Source organism: Ursus arctos, unplaced genomic scaffold (assembly GCF_023065955.2).
Source record: "Ursus arctos isolate Adak ecotype North America unplaced genomic scaffold, UrsArc2.0 scaffold_2, whole genome shotgun sequence".
Taxonomy (NCBI): domain Eukaryota; kingdom Metazoa; phylum Chordata; class Mammalia; order Carnivora; family Ursidae; genus Ursus; species Ursus arctos.
Genome location: NW_026622874.1, coordinates 65,393,193 through 65,417,410, shown reverse-complemented (window position 1 = coordinate 65,417,410; position 24,218 = coordinate 65,393,193). Strand labels below are relative to the sequence as shown.

The 24,218-nt window shown below is 52.5% G+C and overlaps 5 protein-coding genes across 14 annotated transcripts in view; 2 read left to right on the top strand and 3 right to left on the bottom strand.

The window, feature by feature from the left end:
* The first annotated feature begins 835 nt into the window (after nt 1–835).
* On the top strand, nt 836–5,480 carry CREB3L4 (cAMP responsive element binding protein 3 like 4). 3 transcript variants are annotated; one of them, XM_026485338.4, is made up of 10 exons: nt 836–1,128; nt 1,478–1,649; nt 1,857–2,103; nt 2,260–2,378; nt 3,856–3,948; nt 4,086–4,192; nt 4,314–4,382; nt 4,494–4,578; nt 4,741–4,837; nt 4,966–5,480. In XM_026485338.4, exons 2-10 carry the CDS (start codon nt 1,479–1,481, stop codon nt 5,157–5,159), a joined length of 1,182 nt encoding a protein of 393 aa, XP_026341123.1. In that variant the 5' UTR covers nt 836–1,128; nt 1,478; the 3' UTR covers nt 5,160–5,480. The 3 variants fall into 3 exon arrangements, with proteins under 3 accessions (XP_026341123.1, XP_026341124.1, XP_044235011.1); XM_026485339.4 differs by having other exon boundaries at nt 836–1,371; XM_044379076.3 differs by lacking the exon at nt 1,857–2,103 and having other exon boundaries at nt 836–1,371; nt 2,241–2,378.
* On the bottom strand, nt 5,340–8,242 carry JTB (jumping translocation breakpoint). 2 transcript variants are annotated; one of them, XM_057314903.1, is made up of 6 exons: nt 8,107–8,242; nt 7,809–8,018; nt 7,591–7,628; nt 7,309–7,391; nt 6,273–6,352; nt 5,340–5,874 (listed from the first exon to the last, which is right to left on the bottom strand). In XM_057314903.1, the coding sequence occupies exons 2-6, from the start codon at nt 7,889–7,891 to the stop codon at nt 5,718–5,720; spliced, it is 441 nt and encodes a 146-aa protein (XP_057170886.1). In that variant the 5' UTR covers nt 7,892–8,018; nt 8,107–8,242; the 3' UTR covers nt 5,340–5,717. The 2 variants fall into 2 exon arrangements, with proteins under 2 accessions (XP_057170886.1, XP_026341127.1); XM_026485342.4 differs by having other exon boundaries at nt 7,809–8,242.
* A 3,037-nt stretch (nt 8,243–11,279) lies between these two features.
* Nucleotides 11,280–15,281, bottom strand: RAB13 (RAB13, member RAS oncogene family). Of its 2 annotated transcripts, XM_026485337.4 has the most exons (8): nt 15,027–15,264; nt 13,513–13,573; nt 12,660–12,720; nt 12,347–12,424; nt 12,150–12,239; nt 12,001–12,066; nt 11,842–11,895; nt 11,280–11,671 (listed from the first exon to the last, which is right to left on the bottom strand). In XM_026485337.4, exons 1-8 carry the CDS (start codon nt 15,148–15,150, stop codon nt 11,594–11,596), a joined length of 612 nt encoding a protein of 203 aa, XP_026341122.1. In that variant the 5' UTR covers nt 15,151–15,264; the 3' UTR covers nt 11,280–11,593. The 2 variants fall into 2 exon arrangements, with proteins under 2 accessions (XP_026341122.1, XP_057170885.1); XM_057314902.1 differs by having other exon boundaries at nt 11,280–11,895; nt 15,027–15,281.
* Nucleotides 15,282–16,730: 1,449 nt separating this feature from the next.
* RPS27 (ribosomal protein S27) lies at nt 16,731–21,058 on the top strand. 6 transcript variants are annotated; one of them, XR_008960303.1, is made up of 5 exons: nt 16,731–18,229; nt 18,506–18,614; nt 18,920–19,030; nt 19,400–19,578; nt 20,119–21,058. XR_008960303.1 is itself a non-coding variant. In XM_026485336.3 (4 exons), the coding sequence occupies exons 1-4, from the start codon at nt 18,224–18,226 to the stop codon at nt 19,426–19,428; spliced, it is 255 nt and encodes an 84-aa protein (XP_026341121.1). In that variant the 5' UTR covers nt 16,731–18,223; the 3' UTR covers nt 19,429–21,058. The 6 variants fall into 6 exon arrangements, 2 of the variants coding, with proteins under 2 accessions (XP_026341121.1, XP_057170888.1); XR_008960301.1 differs by having other exon boundaries at nt 20,116–21,058; XR_008960304.1 differs by having other exon boundaries at nt 19,400–20,223; nt 20,410–21,058.
* NUP210L (nucleoporin 210 like) overlaps nt 19,865–24,218 on the bottom strand; it is a 73,447-nt gene continuing 69,093 nt past the window's right edge. The window contains exons 37-40 of the mRNA XM_026485054.4: nt 23,267–23,471; nt 20,406–20,510; nt 20,054–20,128; nt 19,865–19,968 (exon numbers count right to left, since the gene is read on the bottom strand). Of these exons, the coding sequence (XP_026340839.2) occupies nt 19,865–19,968; nt 20,054–20,128; nt 20,406–20,510; nt 23,267–23,471 (489 nt within the window). The remainder of the gene's footprint in view (nt 19,969–20,053; nt 20,129–20,405; nt 20,511–23,266; nt 23,472–24,218) is intronic.

Genomic DNA, 24,218 nt, shown 5'->3' with positions numbered 1-24,218 from the left:
TAATAGTTCTTCAATAAATATTAAATCCTGTTCCTGTCTTTACCCTCAGCGCGTGCAATTTTCAGGAGAATACCAGTTTGAATTCTGGATCCACACCCCAAACTTTCCTGCTTTATTCACCGAGGGTAGCTCCATAACTATATTTGAAATGAATTCCTGCTCCATCAGTCACTAGCCCAAGGCCAACAATCCTGAGTTTTGGTATCACTATATTCTAATCACGGATCTCTGCCTCTTCATCTGTGAAGTTAGTAAAATATTACCTGCCCTGTCTACTCCAGGGATTAAATGCGAGAACAATGCTTATGAAAACATTTTGTGAGCTATATAAATGCAGGACACATACTACTGTTGGTAATTACACCCAAATAATAAGACAAATTCCCACACCAAACCCCAATGCCTTTTTAACCTTTCAGTTTCCCAGCTCCTCGTCCCCACCCCGCCAGTTGCCGGAGTCCCGTGAGCGTGGACACAGCAGCCAACGCGCAGATGCAGATGGGCGCGACCGTCCGCGCTCAAAGCTCCAGCTGGGCCAACAGGCTAGTCACCCTCGCCTGGGTCCTAACCAGGGCTTGGCAGTCACGCGGCCAGCGGAAGCAAAGGCGGACGCTCCCCGCCCCCGCGACCTCGGAACTCGCCAGCTTCCCCGCACCTGCCCCCGGCGTCGCAGCCCTGGGACCTCGGAGTCCTCCCCAGCGGGCCACCGCGGTACCCCGCCCCCCTCGGCAGCCCCTCGACCAGTCAGCGCGTAGCCTGCCTCGAGTAGGCACTCCCATTGGCTCCATGTCCTGCCCCTCAAACCTCTTGCGTCCAATCAGACCCAAGAGTGGAAAGAGAGCCTCGGGGCTGGGGAGGGGATGCCTCCGCAACTCACGGGCGGTCGGGTCACCGCTTTCCGGTTTTGTTTTCCAGCCTGTCGTGCGCTCCTCTGACACAAGTGACGGCAGGAAAACAGGCACTTCGTGTGCTCCGGTCACGCCCATCGCCGTCCTTCCCTGAAGAGTCCCCAAACTCTCAGGAAGATTTGCTGTCGCTAGGAGAAACTGAGGCAGAGAGGGCGAGGCTGCCTGTGCCTTCCTGAAGTCCGGTTTGCGGACGCCTAGGCTCCCAACCCCCAGCTCGCAGGTGCAGGCCCCCGCCGTGGCTCCCGGCCAGGGGCAACCCACTTTGCACTCCCGGTGTCAGGCTGGGGGCGGGGCTTGGCTGGGCCGGTCCAGGATGCGAGATCCTGGAGGGAAGAGGGGCGGCGGTGTTCCCGGCGGCCCGCGGGCTGGGCCGGCTTGGCAGGGCTGTGCTCTTCGGAACGGGCAAGGCGGCGGTGGGCCCGTTCGTCTGAAGCAGAGATAAGGCCGGAGGCGAGATTGCCGGGTGAGGAAGGAGGGTGATGGGAGACACTCGGGTGGCAGGTGAGGAAGGGGGAACCCAGCAGCTGTGTGGGGAGGGTGCTCTCATCCTCCCGCAACTCTCCCTGCAGAATGGACTTCCGAACCCCCGACCTGCTGGATGTGTGGCTGGAGCCCCCAGAAGAGGTTTCCACAGGAGCCTTCCTGGAGCTGGGACTGCACTGCCCCCCTCCAGAGGTCCCAGGGACTAAGCTCCAAGAACAGGGGCTTCGAGGCTGGGGGCCCAGCGGCAGCCGTGGCTGTGTGAGTGAGGAACGCAGGTGGGGGTGGGCCGACACAGCTGTGAGGAGAGACATCTGGACACCAAGCCCCTAAGAGGGACAGGAGTTGTAACTACCCCCATGTCCAAGGACACAGGGACTGAAGTTGAAGCGGGACGGATCTGGGTCTGATGTCAGGTAGCTCTCCAGAACTCCTCTCTGTACGCATACACGCTCTCTCGTGCTGTAGGGCCTTCGAGAGAGCGAGCCTGAAGATTTCCTGAAGCTTCTCATTGATCCCAATGAGGTGTACTGCTCCGAAGCATCTCCTGGCAGTGACAGCGGGATCTCCGAGGACCCTGGCCATCCAGACAGTCCTCCTGCCCCCAAAGCACCCAGTTCCCCTGCTCTCTATGAGGTTGTCTATGAGGCAGGGGGCCTGGAGAGGGTGCAAGGGGAAGCTGGGCCAGCTGTAGGGCTCATCTCTCTCCAGCTAGGTCAGTGTTCTTTGTGGGAAGGGGACAGTGGCCTTTCAGGTCCAGCCCTGGTCCTGGGACTAAAGGGTTTCCTCAACCTGTGCCTCTCCCCAGGCCCTGCTGCCATTAGGGTATACCCTTCATCTCCTTTCTCCTAGCCACCTGTGTCTCCCTCAGATCAGCGGAGCCCACGACTTATGGTGCCTGATGCCTGCACGGTCCGCGAGCTGCCCCTTGCTCACGCTCACACCCTGCCCAGAGAGGGCACTGTAAACCCAGTGCCTCCTGCGACCCTAGTGAGTCTTCAGTCAGCCAGATCCAGTACTCCTGGATACAGAGATATGTACGCACATAAATGGGGAAAGGGGTTGAGGGAGGGGGAAACTGATGCTAAACTCTTTGCCCCAATTTTGGGGGGCCTGAAGATCAGAGAGGCATGAGCAACTTTAAGAGCAGGAAAGGACAAGGGAGACAGAAGCCTTTAGAGGTAAGGTGGTGATGACTTAATTAAGGAGAAGGTGGGGTGAGGGAATCTGGGGACGGCCTGGGAGAAAGCCCAGACCTTGTGTGCAGTTTACTCAGCCACAGGTCAGGATATGGAATGGGATGGGCTGCCTGGGAATCCATCCTGTTAGGAGGCACAGGGTGTAGGAGAAGCAACTGCACCTGTTTCCACTGGGACAACTGTGCGGCTGTGCCCACTGCCCAGGGGGTAACACCTCGGGTGCTTTCGGAAGGCTGGACTGCTTTCTGCGGGGGGGGGGGGGTGTGAGAAGAGGGTCTTGCTCAGGTCACTATTGACCCAACAGTCACTGGAAAGAACTGCTTGTGTGCAAAACATAGGGAAGAGGTTCTAGCCTTCCCGCCAGTTGAAGTTGGGACCCGAGTCCAAGCCAAGCAGCTCAGAATTGAGGGACCTTAAGAAGTCCAATGCTTCTAGGCTTGCATTCTCATCAAAACACTGGGGAGTTTGTGGCTTCAGGGGAGCAAGAAGGGATCATCAGGAAAAGGCAAGAAGACAAGAAATGGTTTGGCTAAAAGCCAAAGACCATCAGGAGCCAACAGCAGGAACAAATTCCTTTGAAGTCAAAGTGAAGCATAAGCATTTCAAAAAGGAGTATCAGAAAGGCAGGTTTACTCAGTTGACAGGCTCAGGTTCACCAGATGTCATCTACCTGCCCCACATACTGTGTTACGAGAAGCCGCGGAGTCTGGTGGCCCTTGGGAGTTCTTTGAGAGGAGACAGAACTTCAGTCTTGAAAGTGGGGCTTGAAAGTGGGGCTCAGACCCTGAGGGAAAATGGGTCACTGCCTCCAGGGAGCTCCCTGAGGGTGACCCTGATGAGACAACGTGCTCTGCTCTGCCAAATTGAAGTTAACGGGTAAAAGTGAATCATTTGCTTGCTGTGAGATTAAGCAAACCCTGCCTTAGTGAGTTCCTCCCTGTCTTCAAATACCCTTAAGGTTTGGGGAGGTGTGGACCAGAACAAGCCCTCCCTAGTTTGCTCAGAGTGCCAAGGTCCTAAGTCTGGGGGCAAAGGATGTAACGCAAGCCCTCTTCTCTCCCTTCGCAGCCCCAGGAGGCCCCTTTGGCTTGGTCCAGAGCCTGTCTGAATGAAGGTCCCTTCCCTCACTTCATTTCGTGGTTACTTATTCCTTAGTGCAAATGGGAAACTCTCCCCAGAAGGCATGCAGGGGGAGTGGCCTTGGGTGATAGGAAAGGGAAGACCCTCTTCCCTCTGATCTCTCATCTATCTTCTCTGTTCTCCACCAGCTGCCCTGTCAAACCTTGTTCCTGACAGAGGAAGAGAAGCGTCTGCTGGGACAGGAAGGGGTTTCCCTGCCCACTCATCTGCCTCTCACCAAGGTAACATGCTTCCCCAAAGGGCGTCTCAACCCCAACCCAGTGGCCCCATCATGGCCTCTGAAAAGCCAGGATTACAGGGGCAAGTGGGGAGTTGAGGGAGGTTAAGGGCCCAGGACTGACACACCCTGGGCCCCTAGGCAGAGGAGAGGGCCCTCAAGAAGGTCAGGAGGAAGATCCGTAACAAGCAGTCAGCTCAGGACAGTCGGCGACGGAAGAAAGAGTACATCGACGGGCTAGAGAGTAGGTATGTCTGGAGTTACACGTCTGGCCCCCTGTGGGCCACGTCTGGACCTCCTTCCTTACCAAGGCAGGCAAGGTCAGGGACCACCTGATTGCAGACTGTCCTGCCTTTCCACACTCCCTAGGGCGGCTGCCTGTTCTGCACAGAACCAGGAACTACAGAAAAAAGTCCAGGAGCTGGAGAGACACAATATGTAAGTGAAAGCATAGTGTGCGCCTTGGGGGGAAAGGCGTGTGGCACACACGGGCACCAATCCTGGGCCCCGGCTCCCAGGACAGCTGACTCTTCATTCCTCCTTCCCCAGCTCCCTGGTAACTCAGCTCCGCCAGCTGCAGATGCTCATTGCCCAAACCTCCAACAAAGCTGCCCAGACCAGCACTTGTGTTCTGGTACTATCTCCTTCCCATCTCCTCCCACTTCCACCGATACCCCTACTCCGTACCATACCCACCTTCCGATCCCTGATGACTCCAACTGCCCTCTGTTCATGCTGCCCTTGGGTCCCTTCCTTTAGCGTCCCCACAGCCCAAGTGTCCTTTTGCTTTCTCTAGATCCTTCTTTTTTCTCTGGCTCTCATCATCCTGCCCAGTGTCAGCCCCTTGCAGGGTCTCCGGGAAGCTGGGACTGAGGATCACCAGCCACATGGAGGTGAGGCAGGGGCAGCGTGGGGCTCTGTTTTTCGGGGTAGTCAAGAGGTGGGAGGGAGGTCCTGTCCTGTCTAGGATGCCCCACCCAAGGCAGCACCCTATTACTGCCCTTTCTCTTTCACCCCACAGTGATTTCCAGAAATATCCTGACTCACAAGGACATGACAGAAAATTTGGAGACCACAGTGGTACAGTCCAGACTGGAGGGGCCACCTAGGGCCAAGGATGTAAATGGCTCAACAAGGACCCTGCTTGAGAAGATGGGAGGCAAGACAGGCTCCAGTGGGCATATCAGAACGGTCCTGCATGCAGATGAGATGTGAGCTGGAACATTTTCCAGCCCACTTCCCAACTGCAATAAGGAATCCAGGATCCCCCATGGCTCTGGTTCCCCCTGGGATTCCCATTCAGAGTTCTTTGGCCTCAGGGGTTTGAATCATTTCAGGACACCCTAAGTGTCTGTACCCTGAGGCCCAGGCTACATGAGGAGGCGTTTCAGGCACTTTTGTTATACATCTGCAATTTTATTTTTTCTTTGGGGTTAGGGTTGGGGGAAAACAGAGGTTTTGGTTTATTGAGAAATAAACTTTTTTGCTGAAATTATATCCTGAAAATTTTAAGTAAGTACCAGAAGAAGGGGAAGATAGGTAGTTGGTAAACTGGGGTCTAAAGTTGCTATCCCATTTCTGCCACCAGGACTTCCTGTCCCAAACCAAATTATAATAGAGAAGAAAATTCTACATTTTGCTTATTAATGATCTAGACAAGACACAGAGAAGGAGGTGCCACCACAAGTTCCCAAGAACGAAGGGCACGCGTCCGTTCATCCTGCTGTGTCTGAGGTACAATCCCTAAGACCCCTATCAAAGAGTGGAAGGTAGCTATATGGACTCGATTTGCTTCCGGACCTTTTCCAGAGCTTTTCTGTCCAACTGTCGCTGACGAACGATGACAAGGCAAGCGAAGACCAATGCCACACCCACGATGGCCCCTTCGAATTTCCAGAATAAGTGTTGTTCCATCAGAGCTGAGCGGCAGCTAAGAGTAGGAAGAAACAGTTATTTCCAGGGAAGGCTGGACCACCTCTCCCTCCAATCTCCCTTCTAGTGAAGCCTAACCAAGATGCATCTGAGGGGAAAAAAGGAAGCCACAGTCAGCCTTCTAACAGGTTTACCCTACACAAATTCCACTCAAATATATCATTTCTAATGAGGTAAACAGAGCTGGTATTAACCAATTCTACTAATGAGAAAATAAGACCAATGATACAGTGCTGAGAAGTAGAGCTGGAAGTTGGGTTCAAATACTTTGATTCCCCCCTCTTCCAATATGCCACGCTACCTCCAGACAGAAAGATGCGGGGCTATTGGTCTGCCTAAAATCACAAGAACAAAAGAGGTGATTTAGTAGGTTTCAAGATGAGAAACAACACTTACCTTTTGAATTCATTCCTCTTCGATGAGCTGCATGTGATTTTCTCCACGTACCCTGTGGAACCACACTCAGGGGTGGTTTTCTGTCAGGAGAAAAAGACCAAAGCACATGTCAGAAAAGGACAGCAAAAGCAGAAGGACTGCCATTCAGAAGGGGCGAGCGCCTAATTGCTATGGCTCAGAGCTGATGGGCAACAGAGAACCAACAAAGAGTTCTAATGGAGAGGGTGGATGTATTGGTTGCCTGATAATAAACATACTGGAAAGAACACTTCAGAGGCAATAGTCTAAGAGAGACAGGGACAGGTTCCAGAGCCTACTGGATTAAAAATGATCATGACTGGGGTGCCTGGCTGGCTCAGTCAGCACATGACTCTTAATCTCATGGTTATGAGCTCCAGCCCCACATTGGTGTAGAGCTTACTTAAAAATAAAATCTTTAGGGGCAACTGGGTGGCTCAGTCGGTTGGGCATCTGCCTTCGGTGCAGGTCAGGATCCCAGGGTCCGGGGATTGAGCCCCACTCGGGTTCCCTGCTGGCTGGGGAGACTACTTCTCCCTCTCCCTTTGCCCAGCCTCCCGCCCGCCCCGGATTGTGCGAAAGCTCTCTTGCAAATAAAATCTAAAACAAGACAAAAAACCCATTTGTAATAATTACAGATTTTTAAAAAACCTTTAAAGATTTAGATAGAGTAAGGGCACACGAGCCAGGGGAGTGAGAGAGAGAGGGAGAATGTCAAGCATGAGCCCAGAGCCCCACAATAAGGGACACGACCCTGAGATCACCACCCAAGCGAAGTCAAGGAGGCTCAACTGACTGAGCCATCCAGACGCCCCTAAAAATAAGATTTTTTTTTTTAAAAAATGAACATGATTATTAGCCAAATATTACCATTAACTTAGGAAAGGGCACATTTTCAGAAGAAAAACAAGTTCAGATGTGAACATACACTGAGACTGCAAGGAAAAATACAAAAAGACGATGCAACGGCGCACTTAAACTGAGTAGATGTAACCAAAACGGGAGACAGAATACTCACAGCCTGAAAATTAGAACACGGAGCACATTCTTCTGCCACCACAAACTCTTCCACCAGCCAGCACGGCAAATTTGAGGTGCTCACTAAAAAGGGAGAGAAATGCCAGCCCCAGACCTCATTCAGAAAATATTTCTCCCGAAGGTGCTGCCCATTCAACTTCCCAGCACAGCTGAACGCCCTCCTGCCACGTGGCGCCACCCTTTCCCACCTGTGCTCCGGGTAAATGGGAGGACTTCAAAAGAAAACACTATGGGGGTGTCGGGTTACCACACCATCACCCACCTGACAGCTTCTCCGCCCGCTCAGGAGCCTCGGCTTGGCTGCAGCCGGAGGGAGGAGGGTGGGGGGTGGGGAGGCACAAATCAGAAGCCAGAAAACAGGGAACTTCCCACCTCCGCGGTGCAGGCTCTCTCACTCCCTGCCCCCACCGCACCCCCCAGGGGCGGGGACGACCCGATCCTCCCGCCCCCTCTTTTCCCCAGCCCTCAGCCTCTCCTCACCAGAGCTTTAAGGTGAAAGCACAGAGCAACCAACAGAGGTGGCTGCCCTGGGGGAGGCCACCCCTTCCTCCGCCCGCAGGCATGGAGTGCTCAGGGTCGCGCCTGTCGGGACAGACGGACTTGCTTGACTGGCCTCGTGCCTCGGTCGGAGCGCTTACGCTGCAGCCCTCCGGGAGGTTCCAGGTCAGGGCTGCGGAATGCTGGGACTGCCTATCAGGGCAAAGGCATTACTGGGACGTCCCCATGGAGACGGCAAGAAAAGCCAACACGCATTTGTTGGACTGGGCTGTGAGCTCACTTCTTCGGACCCGCACGGCCTTCGGGAAAGGCCGCAGGGCGTACGGTTTAGCGCCCCGTCACCTCCGGCGCCGTCCCTGTCGCGGCCATCTTGCCCCGCGGAGGACGCCGGCCCGCGGAGGATGCCGGACCCGCGGGGGGCGGGGAGAGGCGCGGGGGAAATGCCGCGGCCGCGGGGGATGCCGGGACCCGGGAGGGGTCTAGCTGCTGGGCGGCTCGGCGCAGGCGCGTGAATGGCGGCCCAATGCAGGCCGCGGACTGGGTTGGGCTGGTGCTCCTTCCCCGGCGTTCGCTGGGACCGAGGCCGCCTGCGTGGCGCGAGGCGCCCGGGGCTGTCGCCCGTTGGCCCATTCTGGGCGAGGTGAGCAGCGACTCGGAAGGAACGGCCCGTCGCTGCCGCGGAAGACGCTGGAATTGCCCGTCAAGCCGCCGCCTGACCCCCTTCCTGCCCCGATGGTCACAGGAGGGAGGCGACCTTCTCCTCCCGAGGCGCGGCGTCGCCTTCTCGCGAGCTCACTTACTTTTGAGTAATTGTTTTGCGCAATCGCTGCGCCCCGCGCGGGGCCTGAGCTCAGACCCCGAGGCGAGGAGCGCCCGCTCCCCCGGCCGAGCGGCCGGCGCCCTGGTCCCGCTGGCTCGGGACTGCCTCCCGGGACCGGTGCTCTGGGGAGCGCCTCGGACCTCCGCGCCCCGGCTCCCGCCCGTGGGAGAACCGTTGGCGCCGTGTGAGGAGCATGGGGCTGGGAGTCCCAGGAAGAGTCAAGGCGGGACTGCGGGCGCTGTCCGCCTCACCGTAGGCTCTAAAGTGGAAACGTGAACGTGCAGTTTCCAGGGTTTTTTGGCGAGATGCGGACGAAATGTGGAGTAAAGTGTTTCCTTCATCCTCTAATTGCATGGGGTCCCATTACTATCCTACTTTTTAAATTCAGCTTTTAGGTAATTTTGGTCTTCAGTTATCCGGAAGAGTCGGGTATTGTCCCTATTTTGTGAATAAGCTCAGAGTATAAGTGACTTCCGAGGTCACCCAGCGAATGAGTGGGAGAGCCCAGACGTTCCCTTCCAAGGCCAGATGCACCCCTGCTTTCCACCCCCATGCAGTTAAACTTCCCTACGGAGGTACCTACAAGGCAGAGACCGGGCCCGCACTCTGGGTTTATGCTTAACTGCCTGGTACTAGTCACTATCGAACTCTGCCCGTATTTTCCTCCTAATTTTACATATAGGTAGGTTTACAGCCTCCCAATCAGACCGCGTGAGTTCAAGGAGGTACTTAAATTCATATAAATATGGTCACTAGTAGTAATCTGTCCCCACTTCTCAAGATGAAAGGGCTTGTCCCCAGACGTTTTTGTTAACCCTACCCCACATTGTCCTGTTCCCAAGAAGTCTTCCTAGCCTAAGTACAACAGCTGCCTCCTCCACCCCACAGCCCTAAGGACTACAGCACTTCACTTTAGGATTAAGAGTATAACCAGTGCTATGTCCCATAAATTCTGTCTTCCCATCAGATGTAGAGCCGGCCCCTCAAGAGCAGGAACAATCAGACTGTGGAAAGATCATTAGATGGGAGCTGAGACTGAGCTTTAGTTTTCTTGTGACTATTTGCTCGTTCCTTTAAGTTACTACTGTTTGGGCATGTCAGTAGGTGTATGTTACAGGAAGTAGGTGTGAGTATTTTCCAGTACCTTTTAGCTATGAGGAAAGTTTGGCTGAAATCTTCTAACATCCTGTTACTCCTTATCAAACCTGACCACATCTCTTGACAAGCTGTGAGAGTCTTAAGCTCTCACTTCCAATAGCACCAAGCAACTGAGTACGTCCCTACGCTTAAACTGGATTTTAAAACCTCTGCTCTGGGGTGTGATGAAGAGGTCAGTCAGTGTTCTTCCTGGGATTCACAGAATGCAAGTCTTTCCTCATGACCTTGAGCAAAGCACACCAGCTGGGCTGTTGACTACAGAGCCGGGGCCTGATCTTTACGCCATAGAAGTTTGGTACTTAATACATGTATTCAATCATTTCACAGTTCTCCCAGCATGGTCAGGCTTTTTCCTGGTGTTGTCTTTTACCAACAAACAGCAGCACGGAAAGCTTTGCTGCTGACCACATGTTGTGCCATCCATTTCCATGCCACAGGCATGGGGATTTCTGAAGTGCCTTGAACTTCCTATCTGTAAATTAAACTTCTAATAGTATTTTGCGTAAGCCAAATGTGACACTTTCATTAATCCTGATAAACGGTCGTCTATGAGATAATTTTGCTGTTTAGAAACTATTGTGCCAGGGTTCAACGTGGCTGTGTATGTTCATGGGCACTGTGTGTCAAGTCTGAGTTTTTGGGTGGTGGTTCTTTTGCATGCCAGTAGGTTTGCCTCTTTGTTATTCATTACTTAGGAGCTGTTTTGTTAAAATTTTCTTGTCTTTCTTGTAAGTTCCACCCAAACTTGACCATTGTGTTTGGCACATACTAAATGTTCAATAAAGATTTATGACTGGGGCGCCTGGGTGGCTCAGTTGGTTAAGCATCTGCCTTTGGCTCAGGTCATGATCCGGGAGCCCCATGTAAGGTTCCCTGCTCAGCGGGGAGTCTGCTCCCCCCACCCCCCGTGCCCTTGTGCGCGCGTTCTCTCTCTCAAATAAATAATTAAATACTTAAAAAAAATATTTATGACTAAATGAACCTCTTCTGTGTCTCATTTTCCTCATCTATAGAAGTGGAAAATAATGCCTACCAGCTACCTAAAAGGATTGCTGGCGGAATCAGAGGTGCTTGAAGAAATCACAGGATAAACAATACCAGGTCCTGTTATTGCCTTGAGTCTAGGGCTGTCACTCCCCTGGGAAGGCCTAAGAAGAGTCCTCTGGAAACCAGGCAGGGCTCTGTCCATAGGATCCTCTAACCCCATAATGGAAAGAGGATGTCCAGACCTCCAGGTTCAGAGAACCTCCTTGTTCTTTTCCTCATCCATGTAGGGACAGGTCCTGGTGTCACAGGAACCCAGCCTGATTCTGGCAGCCCAACCACCTTAGAGGCAGGAATTAGGTTTGATGATGAAAGTCACCCAATCCAGGGACCTTTATGTGGGTGGTGGCCTTTCATACTGAGCAAGACCACACAGGGTCAGGCCTACAGAGGGGGTGCTGAGCCAACTCTCACACAACCCTAAAACCTGATCCAGTAACAACAAATCAACTGTTTATTTACATTTATGTCTGCCCTAGAAGCCCAGGGAAGGTCTGACACCCAGAGCTGGTTCTTTCCTGCCGCCCTCACCTCCTTTTACTCCCTCGCCTTTCTCTCTCTCCTCCTTGCCTCTCCTTCCCTCTCTAGTCTACCTCCTTACCATCTCTCGCCTTCGTGTTCTCCATTTGCTCCCTACTCTTCCACCATCTACCTACCCCTAGCCCTTCCAAGTCCCACGTGCTGTTTCTCCCCTGCCCACCCTCAGCCCTGCCTCCCTCAGGGTCAGCCTCCGGGCCTAGGGTCCTCAGCCGAGGGAGCACTTGCTGGTGTTCTTCTTGTCACAAGCTTTCAGGTCAGTGCCAGGGGGCTTGTGGCTGTTTCCCTAGAGGTGGAAGGGCACCGGGATCAGGGTGACAATGGCTGGCTGGGGTCTGAGACTGTACATTGTTTGAAGGGGATCCACCCTTGGGGGGTCTTAGCACTACTCCCCTCCCGAGGTTTCACTCCTGACACATACACACAGCTGTGCCCAGGCCAGCAAAACCAACTCACCGATCTCCGGCCTCCTGACTTGAGCAAGATGTCCCGGGCCAGGGAACTGAAAGCCTGACGGGGAAAGGAGTGAGTTCTCAGAACAGGCTGGAGGGGAGGTTGGACTTGCTGTCCAACAGCCATCTCAGGAGTGGGGGTGGGCATGGGGATGTGTCTCACCTCATCCACATTTGTGCTGGACTTGGCACTTGTCTCGAAGAATCGGATCCCATGCTCCCGAGCAAGCTGTGGGGTGGAGGGAGAAGAAGAGAGGTGGGTAAAGGGTGGCAGCCCTCTGGAATCCAACTTCGCCTCGGCCTGGCCCTCACCTTAACAGCCTGCTCCTTCTGCACCTTCCTCTTGGCCTCCATGTCACACTTGTTCCCCAGCAGCAGGCGCTCCACCCCAGCTGAGGCATTCTGGCAGCAAAAGGGCAGGAGGAGTAAAGTTGGGTCCTGCTCACCTTCATTGTCCCCTCACCCTCCAGGTTCTACCTAGTCTCCCTTCTCTTCAGGAGGGTCTTTACCTCTTTGATGCTTTTCATCCAGTTCTGAATATTCTCGAAGGATTTCTCATCTGTGATGTCATATACTAGGATAATGCCCTGGGGGATGGCAAGGGTTCACCATGGAGCCTTGGGCCACATTCCCCCATTTTGGCTTCCTGCTCCTTTAAGTGACCCTGCAAATTCTACCCATGAATCTACCCCATTAGTCCATGTGGGGCCCTCCCCCTCCCACACTGTGCCCCCTCCCATTTTCCTGCCCAACCCCTGCCCCTGGGTACTCATAAACCTCCACTCTATTGCCTCATCCCTTGTCCAGACCCACACCTCGTACCATGGCTCCACGGTAATAGGCAGTAGTTATTGTCTTGAATCGCTCTTGGCCAGCTGTGTCCCTGAAGAAGTGGAATATTTTGTGGGGCAGGAGAGAGGGAATGCTTCTCCAAAGAGAGAATTCCCCCTGCTAAGAATTTAGCTCTTGCAACAGGGTGGGGCTGAAAGGAACAGAATCAGAAAACAGTAAAGGGGAAAAAGGAGTAGGATGGCTGGGAGGTGACACAGACCTAAGGAACAAGGTCTCTCAGGTGTATTTGCTGAACGTTTACTCTGTGCCAAGCTCCATCTTCACCCTACCCGTGTAAGACACGTTTTATGGTCCCTGTTTTACAAATGAGGACAGAGATTTGAAGAGGCAGGTCATTCTGCAGCAGAACCAGAATTCAAACCACATCTGCTCTCATCTGTTGCCTCCTGAAGCTTCTTCAAGTCAGCAGCCACTCCCACACCTTCAGAGTCTCTAGCTTCCTAGGACAGGAGAGCCCTCTACCCCCGGCTTTCTGGGTTCCCCGGAATTCAGAGACAGCACAGACTGAAAGTCTCAATTCTGCTACTTGCTGTATACCTGCTTTAATGCCATTTCCACATGACAGCCCTGCAGACATTTACGGTCAAGTTCAGAGAATGCTCTGGAGCCGGGAGAGGCAAAAAGAGTTACAAAAAAGCTGAAAATAGACGAGGGAACTGGAAGAGAGATGGAAGGACGACGTCTGAGTGAGGTGACAGGAAGTGGCCTGGGAGAAGTACCGGAAGGAGCGGTGGGGAGAAGGAGATAAGCAGCAAAATGGGAGGGAAACGGGGCTAAGAGGTGAATGAGGGAATGTGCCCAGCAGTCCTGAGGGTTCACTCACCAGACCTGCAATTTGATCTTCTTCCCCTCTACATCCACAGTTCGGATCTTGAAGTCAATTCCTAGGAGGGCAGTGCACACACTGAAGTTGAGACCATGTGGGCATGTAGGGTGTGCGAAGGGAGACACGGGAATGGAGCAGCAGCAGCGCTAGGAACTCTACAGGGGTGCACTTGGGAAGCAACCTTGTTGCAAGAGCAAGACAGAATTTTCTCAAAGCTGTATTTGTATAGGAAACACATTCTTTTTACTAAGATGTTACCGATCTGGGAGGGGGAGGTGATGGAAGTTCTACAGAGAGGTTTAAGGCACCTCTTGGGTCCACTCAGCCACACCAGCTGACAGATCCCTTAATTCAGTGTCCCCCTCAAAATATGACTCTCAGATTCCTCTTCCCTTCTGTTTTCCTAGAACCCTGAACTCTCTGTGTTCCAGCCACCCTCCAGCCCTGTAGCATAAAGAGCCAGGAAAGAGGTAGTTGATGCCAGTTCGTGTGAGTTAACAGCAGTCTGCGCTTGCAAGCAAGAATGAGTCCTCCTCAGACTGAACTAGGAGAGACAGGCATTTTCCTTCCCTTTTCCAACCAGAATTGTCTTGAGACTCCCCTTGTTTTATTTCCCAGGCCAGAGGAGATGAAGAAAGACAAGAAGGGAGGAGGGGAGGCAGTGTTCTTCGAAGAGACATGGGCACCTCCCCAGAGCCTGTTGGGAGCCCAGGAAGGAGGCTGAGTCACCAGGCTGACTCAGAGCCCCCAAAAGTCCCCCCACTTCCACCCTCCTTGCCTGGCTGACTGCATATTCGCCATCCCAGTCCTTGGGCCACCCTCCAGCACAGACAGCCACTCTGTTCCACCCTGCCCACCCCCATTAAGTTGAGGGGCAGGGAGACTGGGAAGTGGTAAGGTGGGGATGCAATGGGAGGATTTGGAACCCGCAAGACAGAAAGAAGCTAATGGAATTGGAAAGCATGTTCAGGGAGAGGGGGTACAGGAAATACAGAGAGGGTCAAGAGTTCTAGGTGGGTGGGGGTGGGGAGAGATGCACGGGAGGAAATAGAAAAGGATTCATGTGGATTTGGGGAGATGAGGGAGAAGGATGGTACCAGGAAAACGAGGGGCTGGCACATCGGAGAAGCTACCTGGAGGCCTCAGAGAAATGAGAGATTGGGTACCATCGAGAGAGATGTGCGGGGGGATGGGTCTGAGACAGGGGCTGAGAGACTAGACTTTAGAAGACCGAAAAGTGGGGCCACTAGTAACCTGGGAGCCTGGGGGAGCTGGGGGTGTGAGGCAGGCCAGCCGGCTCACTGCCGAGGAGATGCAGGGGTGAGGGCCTGGAGGAGCCAGGCGTGTGGGACAGACAGGCCAGGGGGCTCAGCGCTGGTGGAGACGCAGGGGTGAGGGCCTGGAGGAGCCAGGCATGTGGGACAGACAGGCCAGCGGGCTCACCGCGGGTGGAGAAACAGGGGTGAGGGCCTGGGGGAGCCGGGGGTCTGGGGCACGGCCGGCGGGCTCACCGATGGTGGAGATGTAGGTGTTGTTGAAGCTGTCCTCTGCAAAGCGAATGATCAGACAAGTCTTGCCCACCCCCGAGTCCCCGATGAGCAGCAACTTGAAGAGGTGGTCGTAGGCTTTGGCCATGGCGGACACTGGGGAGCCGGGGGAGGCGCCGGTGGGCGGGACCGCAGGGCTGGCGGACGGAGCGGCCCGGAGCCCAGGCCAGGAAGTTTTCCTCCCTCTCCGCCCAGGCTCCGGGAAAGAGGGGAGGCGGCCCTGCCGTGGGCCCCACCCCCCTGGCCGCCCGCCCCTGCCCCCGGGACGGCTGGGCACCTCCCGCTCGCTCGCAGGCCGCGCCGGGGCGGCTGTGGGGAAGGGGGAGCCGCGGCCAGCCCCCACGGTCCACCGACGGGGGCGCCTCAGGCACGCGGGCACAATCTGGGGGATGCAGGCTGAAGGCGGGGCCGGCACCGGGGGCTCACCACAACGAGGGGCTGAGCCAGGGGACCCCCGGTCCACTCAAGTGTGGACGCCTTCGGGGCACTTCTGGGCTCCGGGGTTCCCGGCGCTCAGGTCCCGCCCAGCTCCCTGGGAACGCGGCCGGGCGCCCCGGAGCACCAGCCGCTTGTGGGGTCGGTCTGCCCCCTGGTGGACGGCGTGAAAAGGAGGTGTCCTGCAGCCCCACGGGGCCCAAGACAGGGACACACATGTACACACACGGACACACCACACACATACACACACCATACGCACCACGTACGACCTACAGGTATCACATACATACCACACCGCACACATACCACACGCACACCATGTACACACATACCTACATACCACACACACCACATACACAACATGCACACCACACACACACCACGTACACATACACACACCACAGATCACATACGACATACACGTATCACATACCTACCACACCACACACACCATGTATACACCATACACGTCCTACATATATCACACAATCATCACATCACACACCATCACACACCACTACCACACAATCACACCCCACCACACACCTACGTCACACCCACAGTACACACATCACCCCACCCCTACACACATCACCCCACCCACACACACCCTTCCACCACCAGCCCACCCACACACACCCCATACCACACACCTCACCCCCTCACACTCCCGCCCACACACACATACATTCCCCACACCACAAACACGCTCTCTTTCACTGAGACACACTGGGGGGCTTTATTAGCAACAGTATTCAAATCTTCTGGGACCCTGTGTGTGATTTCTCTGACACGCCAGTTACAGGACCACAGAGATGGGGATTATAAGTGTCTGCTTTCGTTCCTTCGACGAGGTAATGGATCTTAAGACTGCCCGAGGCTGCCTCCTGACACCACACTGAAAGGGCTATGAAAAGGCAACGAAAAAGCTAAAGTATGGAAAACACAGCTATAGAGAAACGAGTTTATCTCTGCCTTTGGAAAAAAATTACTCACACTATCTGCTTTTCTAACAGTGCGTCAGTAGACCTGTCCCTGTGTAGTGTACTGGTGAAAAGACACCTTGTGTCACTTCGCTCGTCCTTGTCATCTTCTGTGTCCATGCCTGCCCCTTCTGGAACACAGCTGTTCAACCCCCTTTTGTCCATTCTCTCCCCTCCCACTGCCTTCAAGCTGTATCACAAACCCGGACTCTTCTCTATTTCTCCTCAATGGTCAAACCATCTCCTACCAATCCTTTATTTATTTTTAAAAGATTTTATTTATCTATTTGACAGAGAGAGAGAGCACAAGCAGGGGGAGCAGGAGTGGGAGAAGCGGGCTCCTTGCCGAGCGGGGAGCCGGATGCGGGGCTCCATTCCCAGACCCTGGGACCCTGACCAGTGCAGAAGGCAGACGCTTAGCGCTCAACCACTGAGCCCCGCAGGCGCCCCCCCACCAATCTGTTAAGTTACTCTTCAACTTTCATGAACGGTTCTGATAAAAACCCATCAATTCTTTTTTCGTTTTGCCTGTTCTGGACTCCTCGTCCCCAGAGCGTGGTGTGTGCGGTGCTCACCTCTCGGAACAGCACTTATGCTGGTGTACACCGGCTGTCACTGGACCCTAACCCCAGCACGCTCCGCCCTTAGCCCTCAGAGCCCTGGCAACCCCCTCACTCCTGGCGGGCTCGTCTGGCCTGGGTTTTTGTCTTCACAAGCTCTTCCATCAACCTAGAATGCTTTTCTCCCGGACTGTCAGATTTCAGCCTCAATGTTATTTCCTCAGGGGATCTTCTGGCCCCTCAGTGGCGTGCTGGACCGGTTCTTGCTGGTCATTAAGAACAACGCCGTGTTTAACGAGGTCACACCGGTAGTGTGAAACTGGCCACAGTGGAAATACTTACACCACTGAAATTAGCGAAGGCGAGTCAGGGCTCCAGGCCCGTTGTTCGACTTTCACCAGCACGCCCTGACTGGAACTCACATGCCTCTCCTTCGAGCCCAAGATGCCACGCGAGTCATCTTCGATCCTCCTGACAAAGGAACATTCTAAACGTTGGGTCCGACTGTAGAAGATGATGCTTCCGTCTTCACGTTTGCTTTCTTCTCGTTCCGTCAAGCGTGTCAGTGCTGCGAGGATTTGAAAGCTCGGGAAGTCCGCGCTGCTGCCGATGGGCGGGAAGGGCTGTGGGAATGTCAAGTGGCGCCGCCGCCTCGGACGGCGGGGCGGCAGGACTTCGGGCGGCTTCTTGGGCTGTGCGGGGCTTCTCTTTCCAGTGTCCGCCCGACACAGCGTGCGGAGCAGGCGCCACGCCGCCCACAGCGAGCACTACGTTGGCGTCTGATACCGTCATTAAAAGGAAAAGACTGGAAAGACGCAACAAAACTCAGCGGCGGCTAACCCTCGCAGTAGGCTCGGGATGCGAGAAATAGGAGGGCTTGTTTTTCCCGTTTTTACACTTCTGAGTTGTTAACTGGCAAGGTAAACCCACTGAAAAACAGCCAAGGAATCCGAGAAGTCACGGGCACGACTCGGCCGCACCGTCTTCCTCAGCGGACCTTATTAACACACTTTCACGTCGCGGCGCAGCAACCCCCGTCGGAAAGCGCACGTTAGAGGCGGTGCGCGGGCTCCGGCATGGCTGCCGAACGCGTGCGCGTCACTTCCGGCGGGCGGCGGATATAAGCGGCAGGATTTCCGCTTTCGCTCCTTTCCGGCGGTGACGACCTCCCTACGAGAACATGCCTGTGAGTTCCTCGGCCCGGGTCTCGGCGGATCCCTCGCCTCCCGCGCGCGCGCGCGCGCGCGCGCCCCTCCGTCGGGTGCGGGCCGCGGGGGCCGGCCGCGGGCTTCGGACCTCGGGCGGCGGGCGCGGGGGCGGGCGGCGCGCGGCCCGGGGCCCGGGGCGGGGGTAAGATGGCGGCCCCGCTGCGGACGCCGGGCGGCGCGGGCTGTTGCTGCCGCTGCTGTCGCTGCCGCCCGGGGCCTCCGCCGCCCTGACCGTGCCTGTCTGCCCCTCGTAGCTCGCGAAGGACCTCCTGCACCCGTCCCCGGAAGAGGAGAAGAGGAAGCACAAGAAGAAGCGCCTGGTGCAGAGCCCCAACTCCTACTTCATGGACGTGAAGTGCCCGGGTGAGGGGCGCCGCCCGGGGGGACGACGACGACTGGTGGGGGGAGTGAGGGTCTGGAGACGGCAGGGGGGGGTTGGATCCCGGAGGAGACAGTGGGCCGGCCGGGGGGAGGGGCTCGGCGGGCCGGGCTGCTTCCGAGCGGGCTCGAACGTGCATGTGGATCCGGCCCGTCCCGTCTAGCGGGGACGGTGCATTTTGAGGTGACGGAACGTCCCTGTCCTGACAGTTAACGCATGCGGGCCTGCGCTCGAGCGAAGAAAGGCGTGGAAAGGTCCTAACTCCCTGCTTCTTGATGTCTCTTCCCAGGATGCTACAAAATCACCACCGTCTTTAGCCACGCACAAACGGTAGTTTTGTGTGTCGGCTGCTCCACTGTCCTCTGCCAGCCCACAGGAGGAAAAGCAAGGCTTACAGAAGGTGAGCGGATGAACGAACGTTGTCATTTTGAACTTTGAATTTTGTAGCGAGAGGGATCGTGTGTCAGTTATCTAACTGCCTCGTAAAGAAAGTCATTCGTCCACCTCCCCTCAAAAAGTATTACGAGAAACCACATATTTCTTAGTTTCAAAACACTGAGGTCTAAAGTTGAGGAGGAGGGGTAATAAAAGGGTCGTTTGAGCTAACGATAGTAAGTTTCTTAAACAACTGAAGTGGTAGCTACAGGTTTAGAGGAAAGTAAACATGTAGCTTTCTTGTGGGTGGATCATCAGGCATGCCCTTGTTTTGTGGGGGTGGGGCAGGATAAGTAGACCGTTGTGGGTTAATCTCTGAACTTTTTTCTTCCAGGATGCTCCTTCAGGCGGAAGCAGCACTAAAAGCACCCTAAATGAAGATGAGTGGGACACTATCCCAATAAACAGATTTTGGATACATCCTGTTTATTGTCTTTGTTTTACTGCTAGGAAGTTCCTACCTCAAGTACTCAGGGGCAACCAGAAGAGTGGACTGCTAGTCATTTGGGGCAAGTAAGTGGCCAATACTTAAAAAATCTATTTGGGACATTTCTGTCCAACTAGGCTCACTGAATAAATCTTTGGAACTTGATAGGAATGTGGGATACTATATAAATGGATATTTTCTTTCACCTTTATGTTTTCGTAGCATTAAGAACTGAGTTGACCTTTAAAACACAGCCCAACACACCACTTCAGTGCAGAACAACTTAGGATCCTTTATTTAGTTTTCAGAAGCCTAGTTCGGGGGCTTATGGCTCCGGTTCTCTATAGTTGAGGGGATTTGTCCAAGTGGAGATTAGTGCCTTACACTCCACAGCCAGTGTTGTAGCCGACTCTGGCCTGGTGGGGGTTGTGGACTCATGAAAGGTGGGGGAGAACGTCTGGTGGAGGTATAAGAACCTAGGAGTAAAAAGGAGAAACAGATGAAGTGTGAATAAAATGTGGATATTTGAGCTTTTCAAAGGTGAAGGTGGTGATCCTTTACCTGCTTGTGGTGTGCTTAGAGTTGGTACGTAAACAACAGGAACTGTCTGTATCTTGTTTAAGAAGGCATTGTATGCTGGAAAGAGAAGAAGGCAGATGTCATCATCTCAAGTCTTAGCAGTGGTTTCCACTTCCAAGTGGGGTCTGTCACATGCAGTTCACTGCTTCGTGGTAAGTTGAGCAGGACCCTTCATCCACTAGGTGACGGGCTAGGGAGGCTGAATGAGTTCCAACTGCTTGTCAGAAGTGAGATGTGATAAACAGCTAATTTTCATTCTCATAGTTGGTGAAATTAAATGAAGGCAGTTTCTAAGTCAAAGTCCATGGTGCTGAATGTTGTAAGGGCTTCTTACCTAGAAAGATGAAAGCTGTTGATGCCAGCACTGCAAAGAGGGTAAAGAGGATGGTCTGGTGAGAACCCAGGAACTTCTGGAGGATACCTGAATCTTCACATTGATCTGTGCATTGGTCAGAACAATATAAGGTAATAGTTACTTAAAGCATTCAGGGCAGGTAGCTGTATTTAAAATTAAACACAAGGTCACGGGTATCCAGCAGAAGCTCTCAAAACCCAGCCCTCTGGGAAATTGTTTTGCTTTTTTACAGAGTAAAAGAGGTGAATTATGTATTTGGTTCTCCACCTCTTTTTGGCTTGTTCCTATTTCCTAGGTAATAAACTCCCAAACTTTGAATTTTGTATTTCTTCTCAACTTAAAAAATGGATATTTAGATACTCTGCTACCTTAAGATGGCTGTTACCTTTCCTGTGTATTTTAATTCCAACTGACTTGCTTCTCTTAACCAAATTTGTGATTGTGGCAACTGAACTTCCAGGTCTAATCCCTCTAACCTGAAATCTTTATTTGGATCACCAACCACTTTTTAAATCCAGGGGGGGTCCCCTTGTCATTTTTTACTTAGAATGTCATTTGTAGGGAGCATTCTGATTTTTGTATAACACTGTCATCAATAAAACTTAAGACTTGTGTTTTTGAAGCACACTTGACATTTGACTTTGGTTATTTCAAATTCTTCAGTATCTAGAAATGAACACCTGCCCCAGCAGATTCCCCTGAACTTCAGGTCCTGTCACCAGGCCTTCCTACCTAGTTCCTATTCTGCATCCCTAATATAGGCCCACTAACCTTTGAACTTTTAACTGATTTTACTTCTCATGGTACTTTGTTTCAGAACTGCTTACAAACTGCTCTGAAGAACAGTTTGAGATTGTGAAAATTCTCTATACTAATCCTTGATCAGATCCAACTGTTGAAAGCTTTTGGCTTTCCAATGTTTACAGGTTGAGTCCAAATAAAACTTAAGGAACATGATCAGCCTTTCCAATACCCCTTTGTTCTAGCTACAATGAACTAATTACTAGTTCCCTAATTAGGCCCTGTCTTATCTCATTTCTGTACCAGGTACTGTGCCTGGCATATACCAGTGGGCACTCAACATGCTTGTGTGAATAAGCTGAAGGCTGGGTTGAATCTTTGTGTCTGACCACTCCTACCTACCATGTTTGTACTGTTCCCACTGGTCCCTCTTAGCTCTGAGAAGTGCAGAGGTTCTTAACCACTTATTTTGCCATGAGCAACTTGGGCAGTATGGCGAAACCTATGGATCCTATCTCAGAATGTTTTTACTTGCAGGAAATGTGTAGGAGTAAAGGAAACCAATTATACAGAAATTAGCCAAAATGGAATAAATTTGTGATATAGCTATGTTATACACTTAGCAAGATGTTAAAAATGTCCTTTTTGATAACAAGTGATACTTTCTTAGTAACAAGAAAGATCTAGGCTCCAGTCTGATTAACTGCTGTAATTTTTATGTAATTTTGAAGTGATTTTGAGATCCAATAATTGGAACATGAAAATAATCTGAATTCTGAGTCACACATTGCTATTACTGTGGTTTGTTGCCTATATTCATAAAATCAGCGGAAATGGAGACTTACAGTCAGATGTTAATTGAAAATAAAGGTGCAATTTTTCCCCCCACTGAAGGTCATGGGCACAGGAATTCCATCCATTGACCCTTGCAGAAATCCATTAAAACTCTTGATTTAAAAACTCTAACAGAAAGAACATAGAGTTGAACACTGTTTCTAGTCCTGGGACCTTTAGCATCTCAATTTCCTCAATTCTTAAAGAGAAAAACATCTACTTCAGGAGTTAGGAGCAAACAAATGCGTGTAACGTGCACGTAGGGTGTTGGCCAGGACGGATCGGGTACTCGTATGAACAGACCTTCCTTCCACTTGAGATGAACAAGGGTTCAGTCCAGTTCACTCCTAGTTAATTCAAAGAACACTTTATCTAGAGGGATGGGCGAGTAGAAGTGACAGGATAAGGAGAATGATTGTTTGGCTTTCCTAACACTTTTCCATGACTACACATGTTCCCATTCCACCCAGACCTGGCACAGTTTCTAAGCTGAGTAATGGCTAGAATCGGGATTTTGGAAAGCGAAGTCTTAGTGCTAGGACTATCACCATTTGCCCACTGCCCTGATGCAAAAAGATCTGCCAGGTATTTTTGAAGAAATACATTTATCAAGAGGTTTAAAACACGGAAAATAGTACACTTAACAAGGCTGAGAAGTTCTTGTTAAGTTGTTAACTATTAAATACGTACGTTAAGTAGAATATCTTGATGGTGTTAAGAGAGCGCCCTGAATGTTCTAGGTAAGCTTGGAAAATAAAAATCCAGGGATGCTTGGCTGGCTCAGTAAGTTGAGCAGCTGCCTTCAGCTTGGGTCATGATCCCAGGGTCCTGGGATCAAAGTCCTGCATTGGGATCTTTGCTCAGCGGGGAACCTGCTTCTCCCTCTCCCTCCCGCTCCCCATGCTTAGGCCTGTGTGCCCTCTCGCATGCTCACTCTCTGACAAATTAAAAAAAAAAAAAAGTCCATGCCCCAGCTAGTTTGAATAATCTTGGTCAAGTGACTGAATGTTTCTCATTAACTAAGCAATACATTTCTGTGGTCTTTCCTCCTGGAGATTAAAAACAGGAGCCCCCTGGGACACCTGGGTGGCTCAGTTCGTTGAGCGTCTGCCTTCAGCTCAGGTCATGATCCTGGGTCCCTGGGATAGGTCCCAAAGGACCGTTTCTCCCTCTGCCTGCTGCTCCCCCTGCTTGTTTTCTCTCTCTCTCTGGCAAATAAATAAAAAAAATCTGTTAAACAAAAACCAGGAGCCTCCAGTGCTCACCTGCACCAGACTTATCCTTCAGAGCTCTCACTAGCACAGCCTCACTTTGACTGGTGAGCTCACAGGAAATATTGATGAAAATGGGTGATGCCATCTGCTGAAGGGAGGTGAAGTTGACTACTCTTACGGGATAGACTGCCAGGCCAGGTGTGAGGGAAGACTGCCTGTGGCCAGAGACCACTAGGACTGGGGAGCTGGGGAAGACCTTGGAGAAAAGATAAAATGGCACTTGGTTGACAGAAGAAAAATCAGTTTTGTATCAATACTGCGTTCCAATCTTAAACATACAGTAAGATCCCTGTTTATTTCTAGTTAGTAATCTGAAGATAAGTCATCTGCTTTTTCACACTGATGTGTTGAAGTAGGTAAGGGAAGAAAATGATCTATGGGAATAAAATAGGCTTCAAAAGAAAAGTTTTAAACTAGGGGCACCTTCGTGGCTCTGTTGGTTGAGCATCTGACTCGGATTCAGTTCAGGTCCTGATTGGCTGGAGGGATCCAGCCCTGTGTTGGGCTCCACACACAGCAGGGGTCTGCTTGGATACTCTCTCCCCTGCTGCTGATCCCCACCCCAGCCCCGCTCACATGCACTCCCTCTTTATCAAATCTTAAAAAAAAAAAGTTTTGGTTGCCTGGGTGGTTCAGTTAAGTGTCTGCCTTCAGCTCAGGTCATGATCCCAGGGTCCTGGAATTGAGCCCCACATCCGCCTCCCTGGTCAGCGGGGAGCCTGCTTCTCCCTCTCCCACAGTCCCTCTCCCTGCTCATGCTCTTTCTTTGTCAAATCTTAAAAAAAAAACAAAAAACTTTAAATTAGGATTCTAAAGATTGTTTAAGATGATACTGGTGTTCTCTTCCAGACCGACAAAGCTCATGACCTAAATTCTGGACTCTGGGAGTCCCCTGGCATGGTGAAGAAGACAGGTCTTCTTCATTCTGTTTTAAGAACCCCCT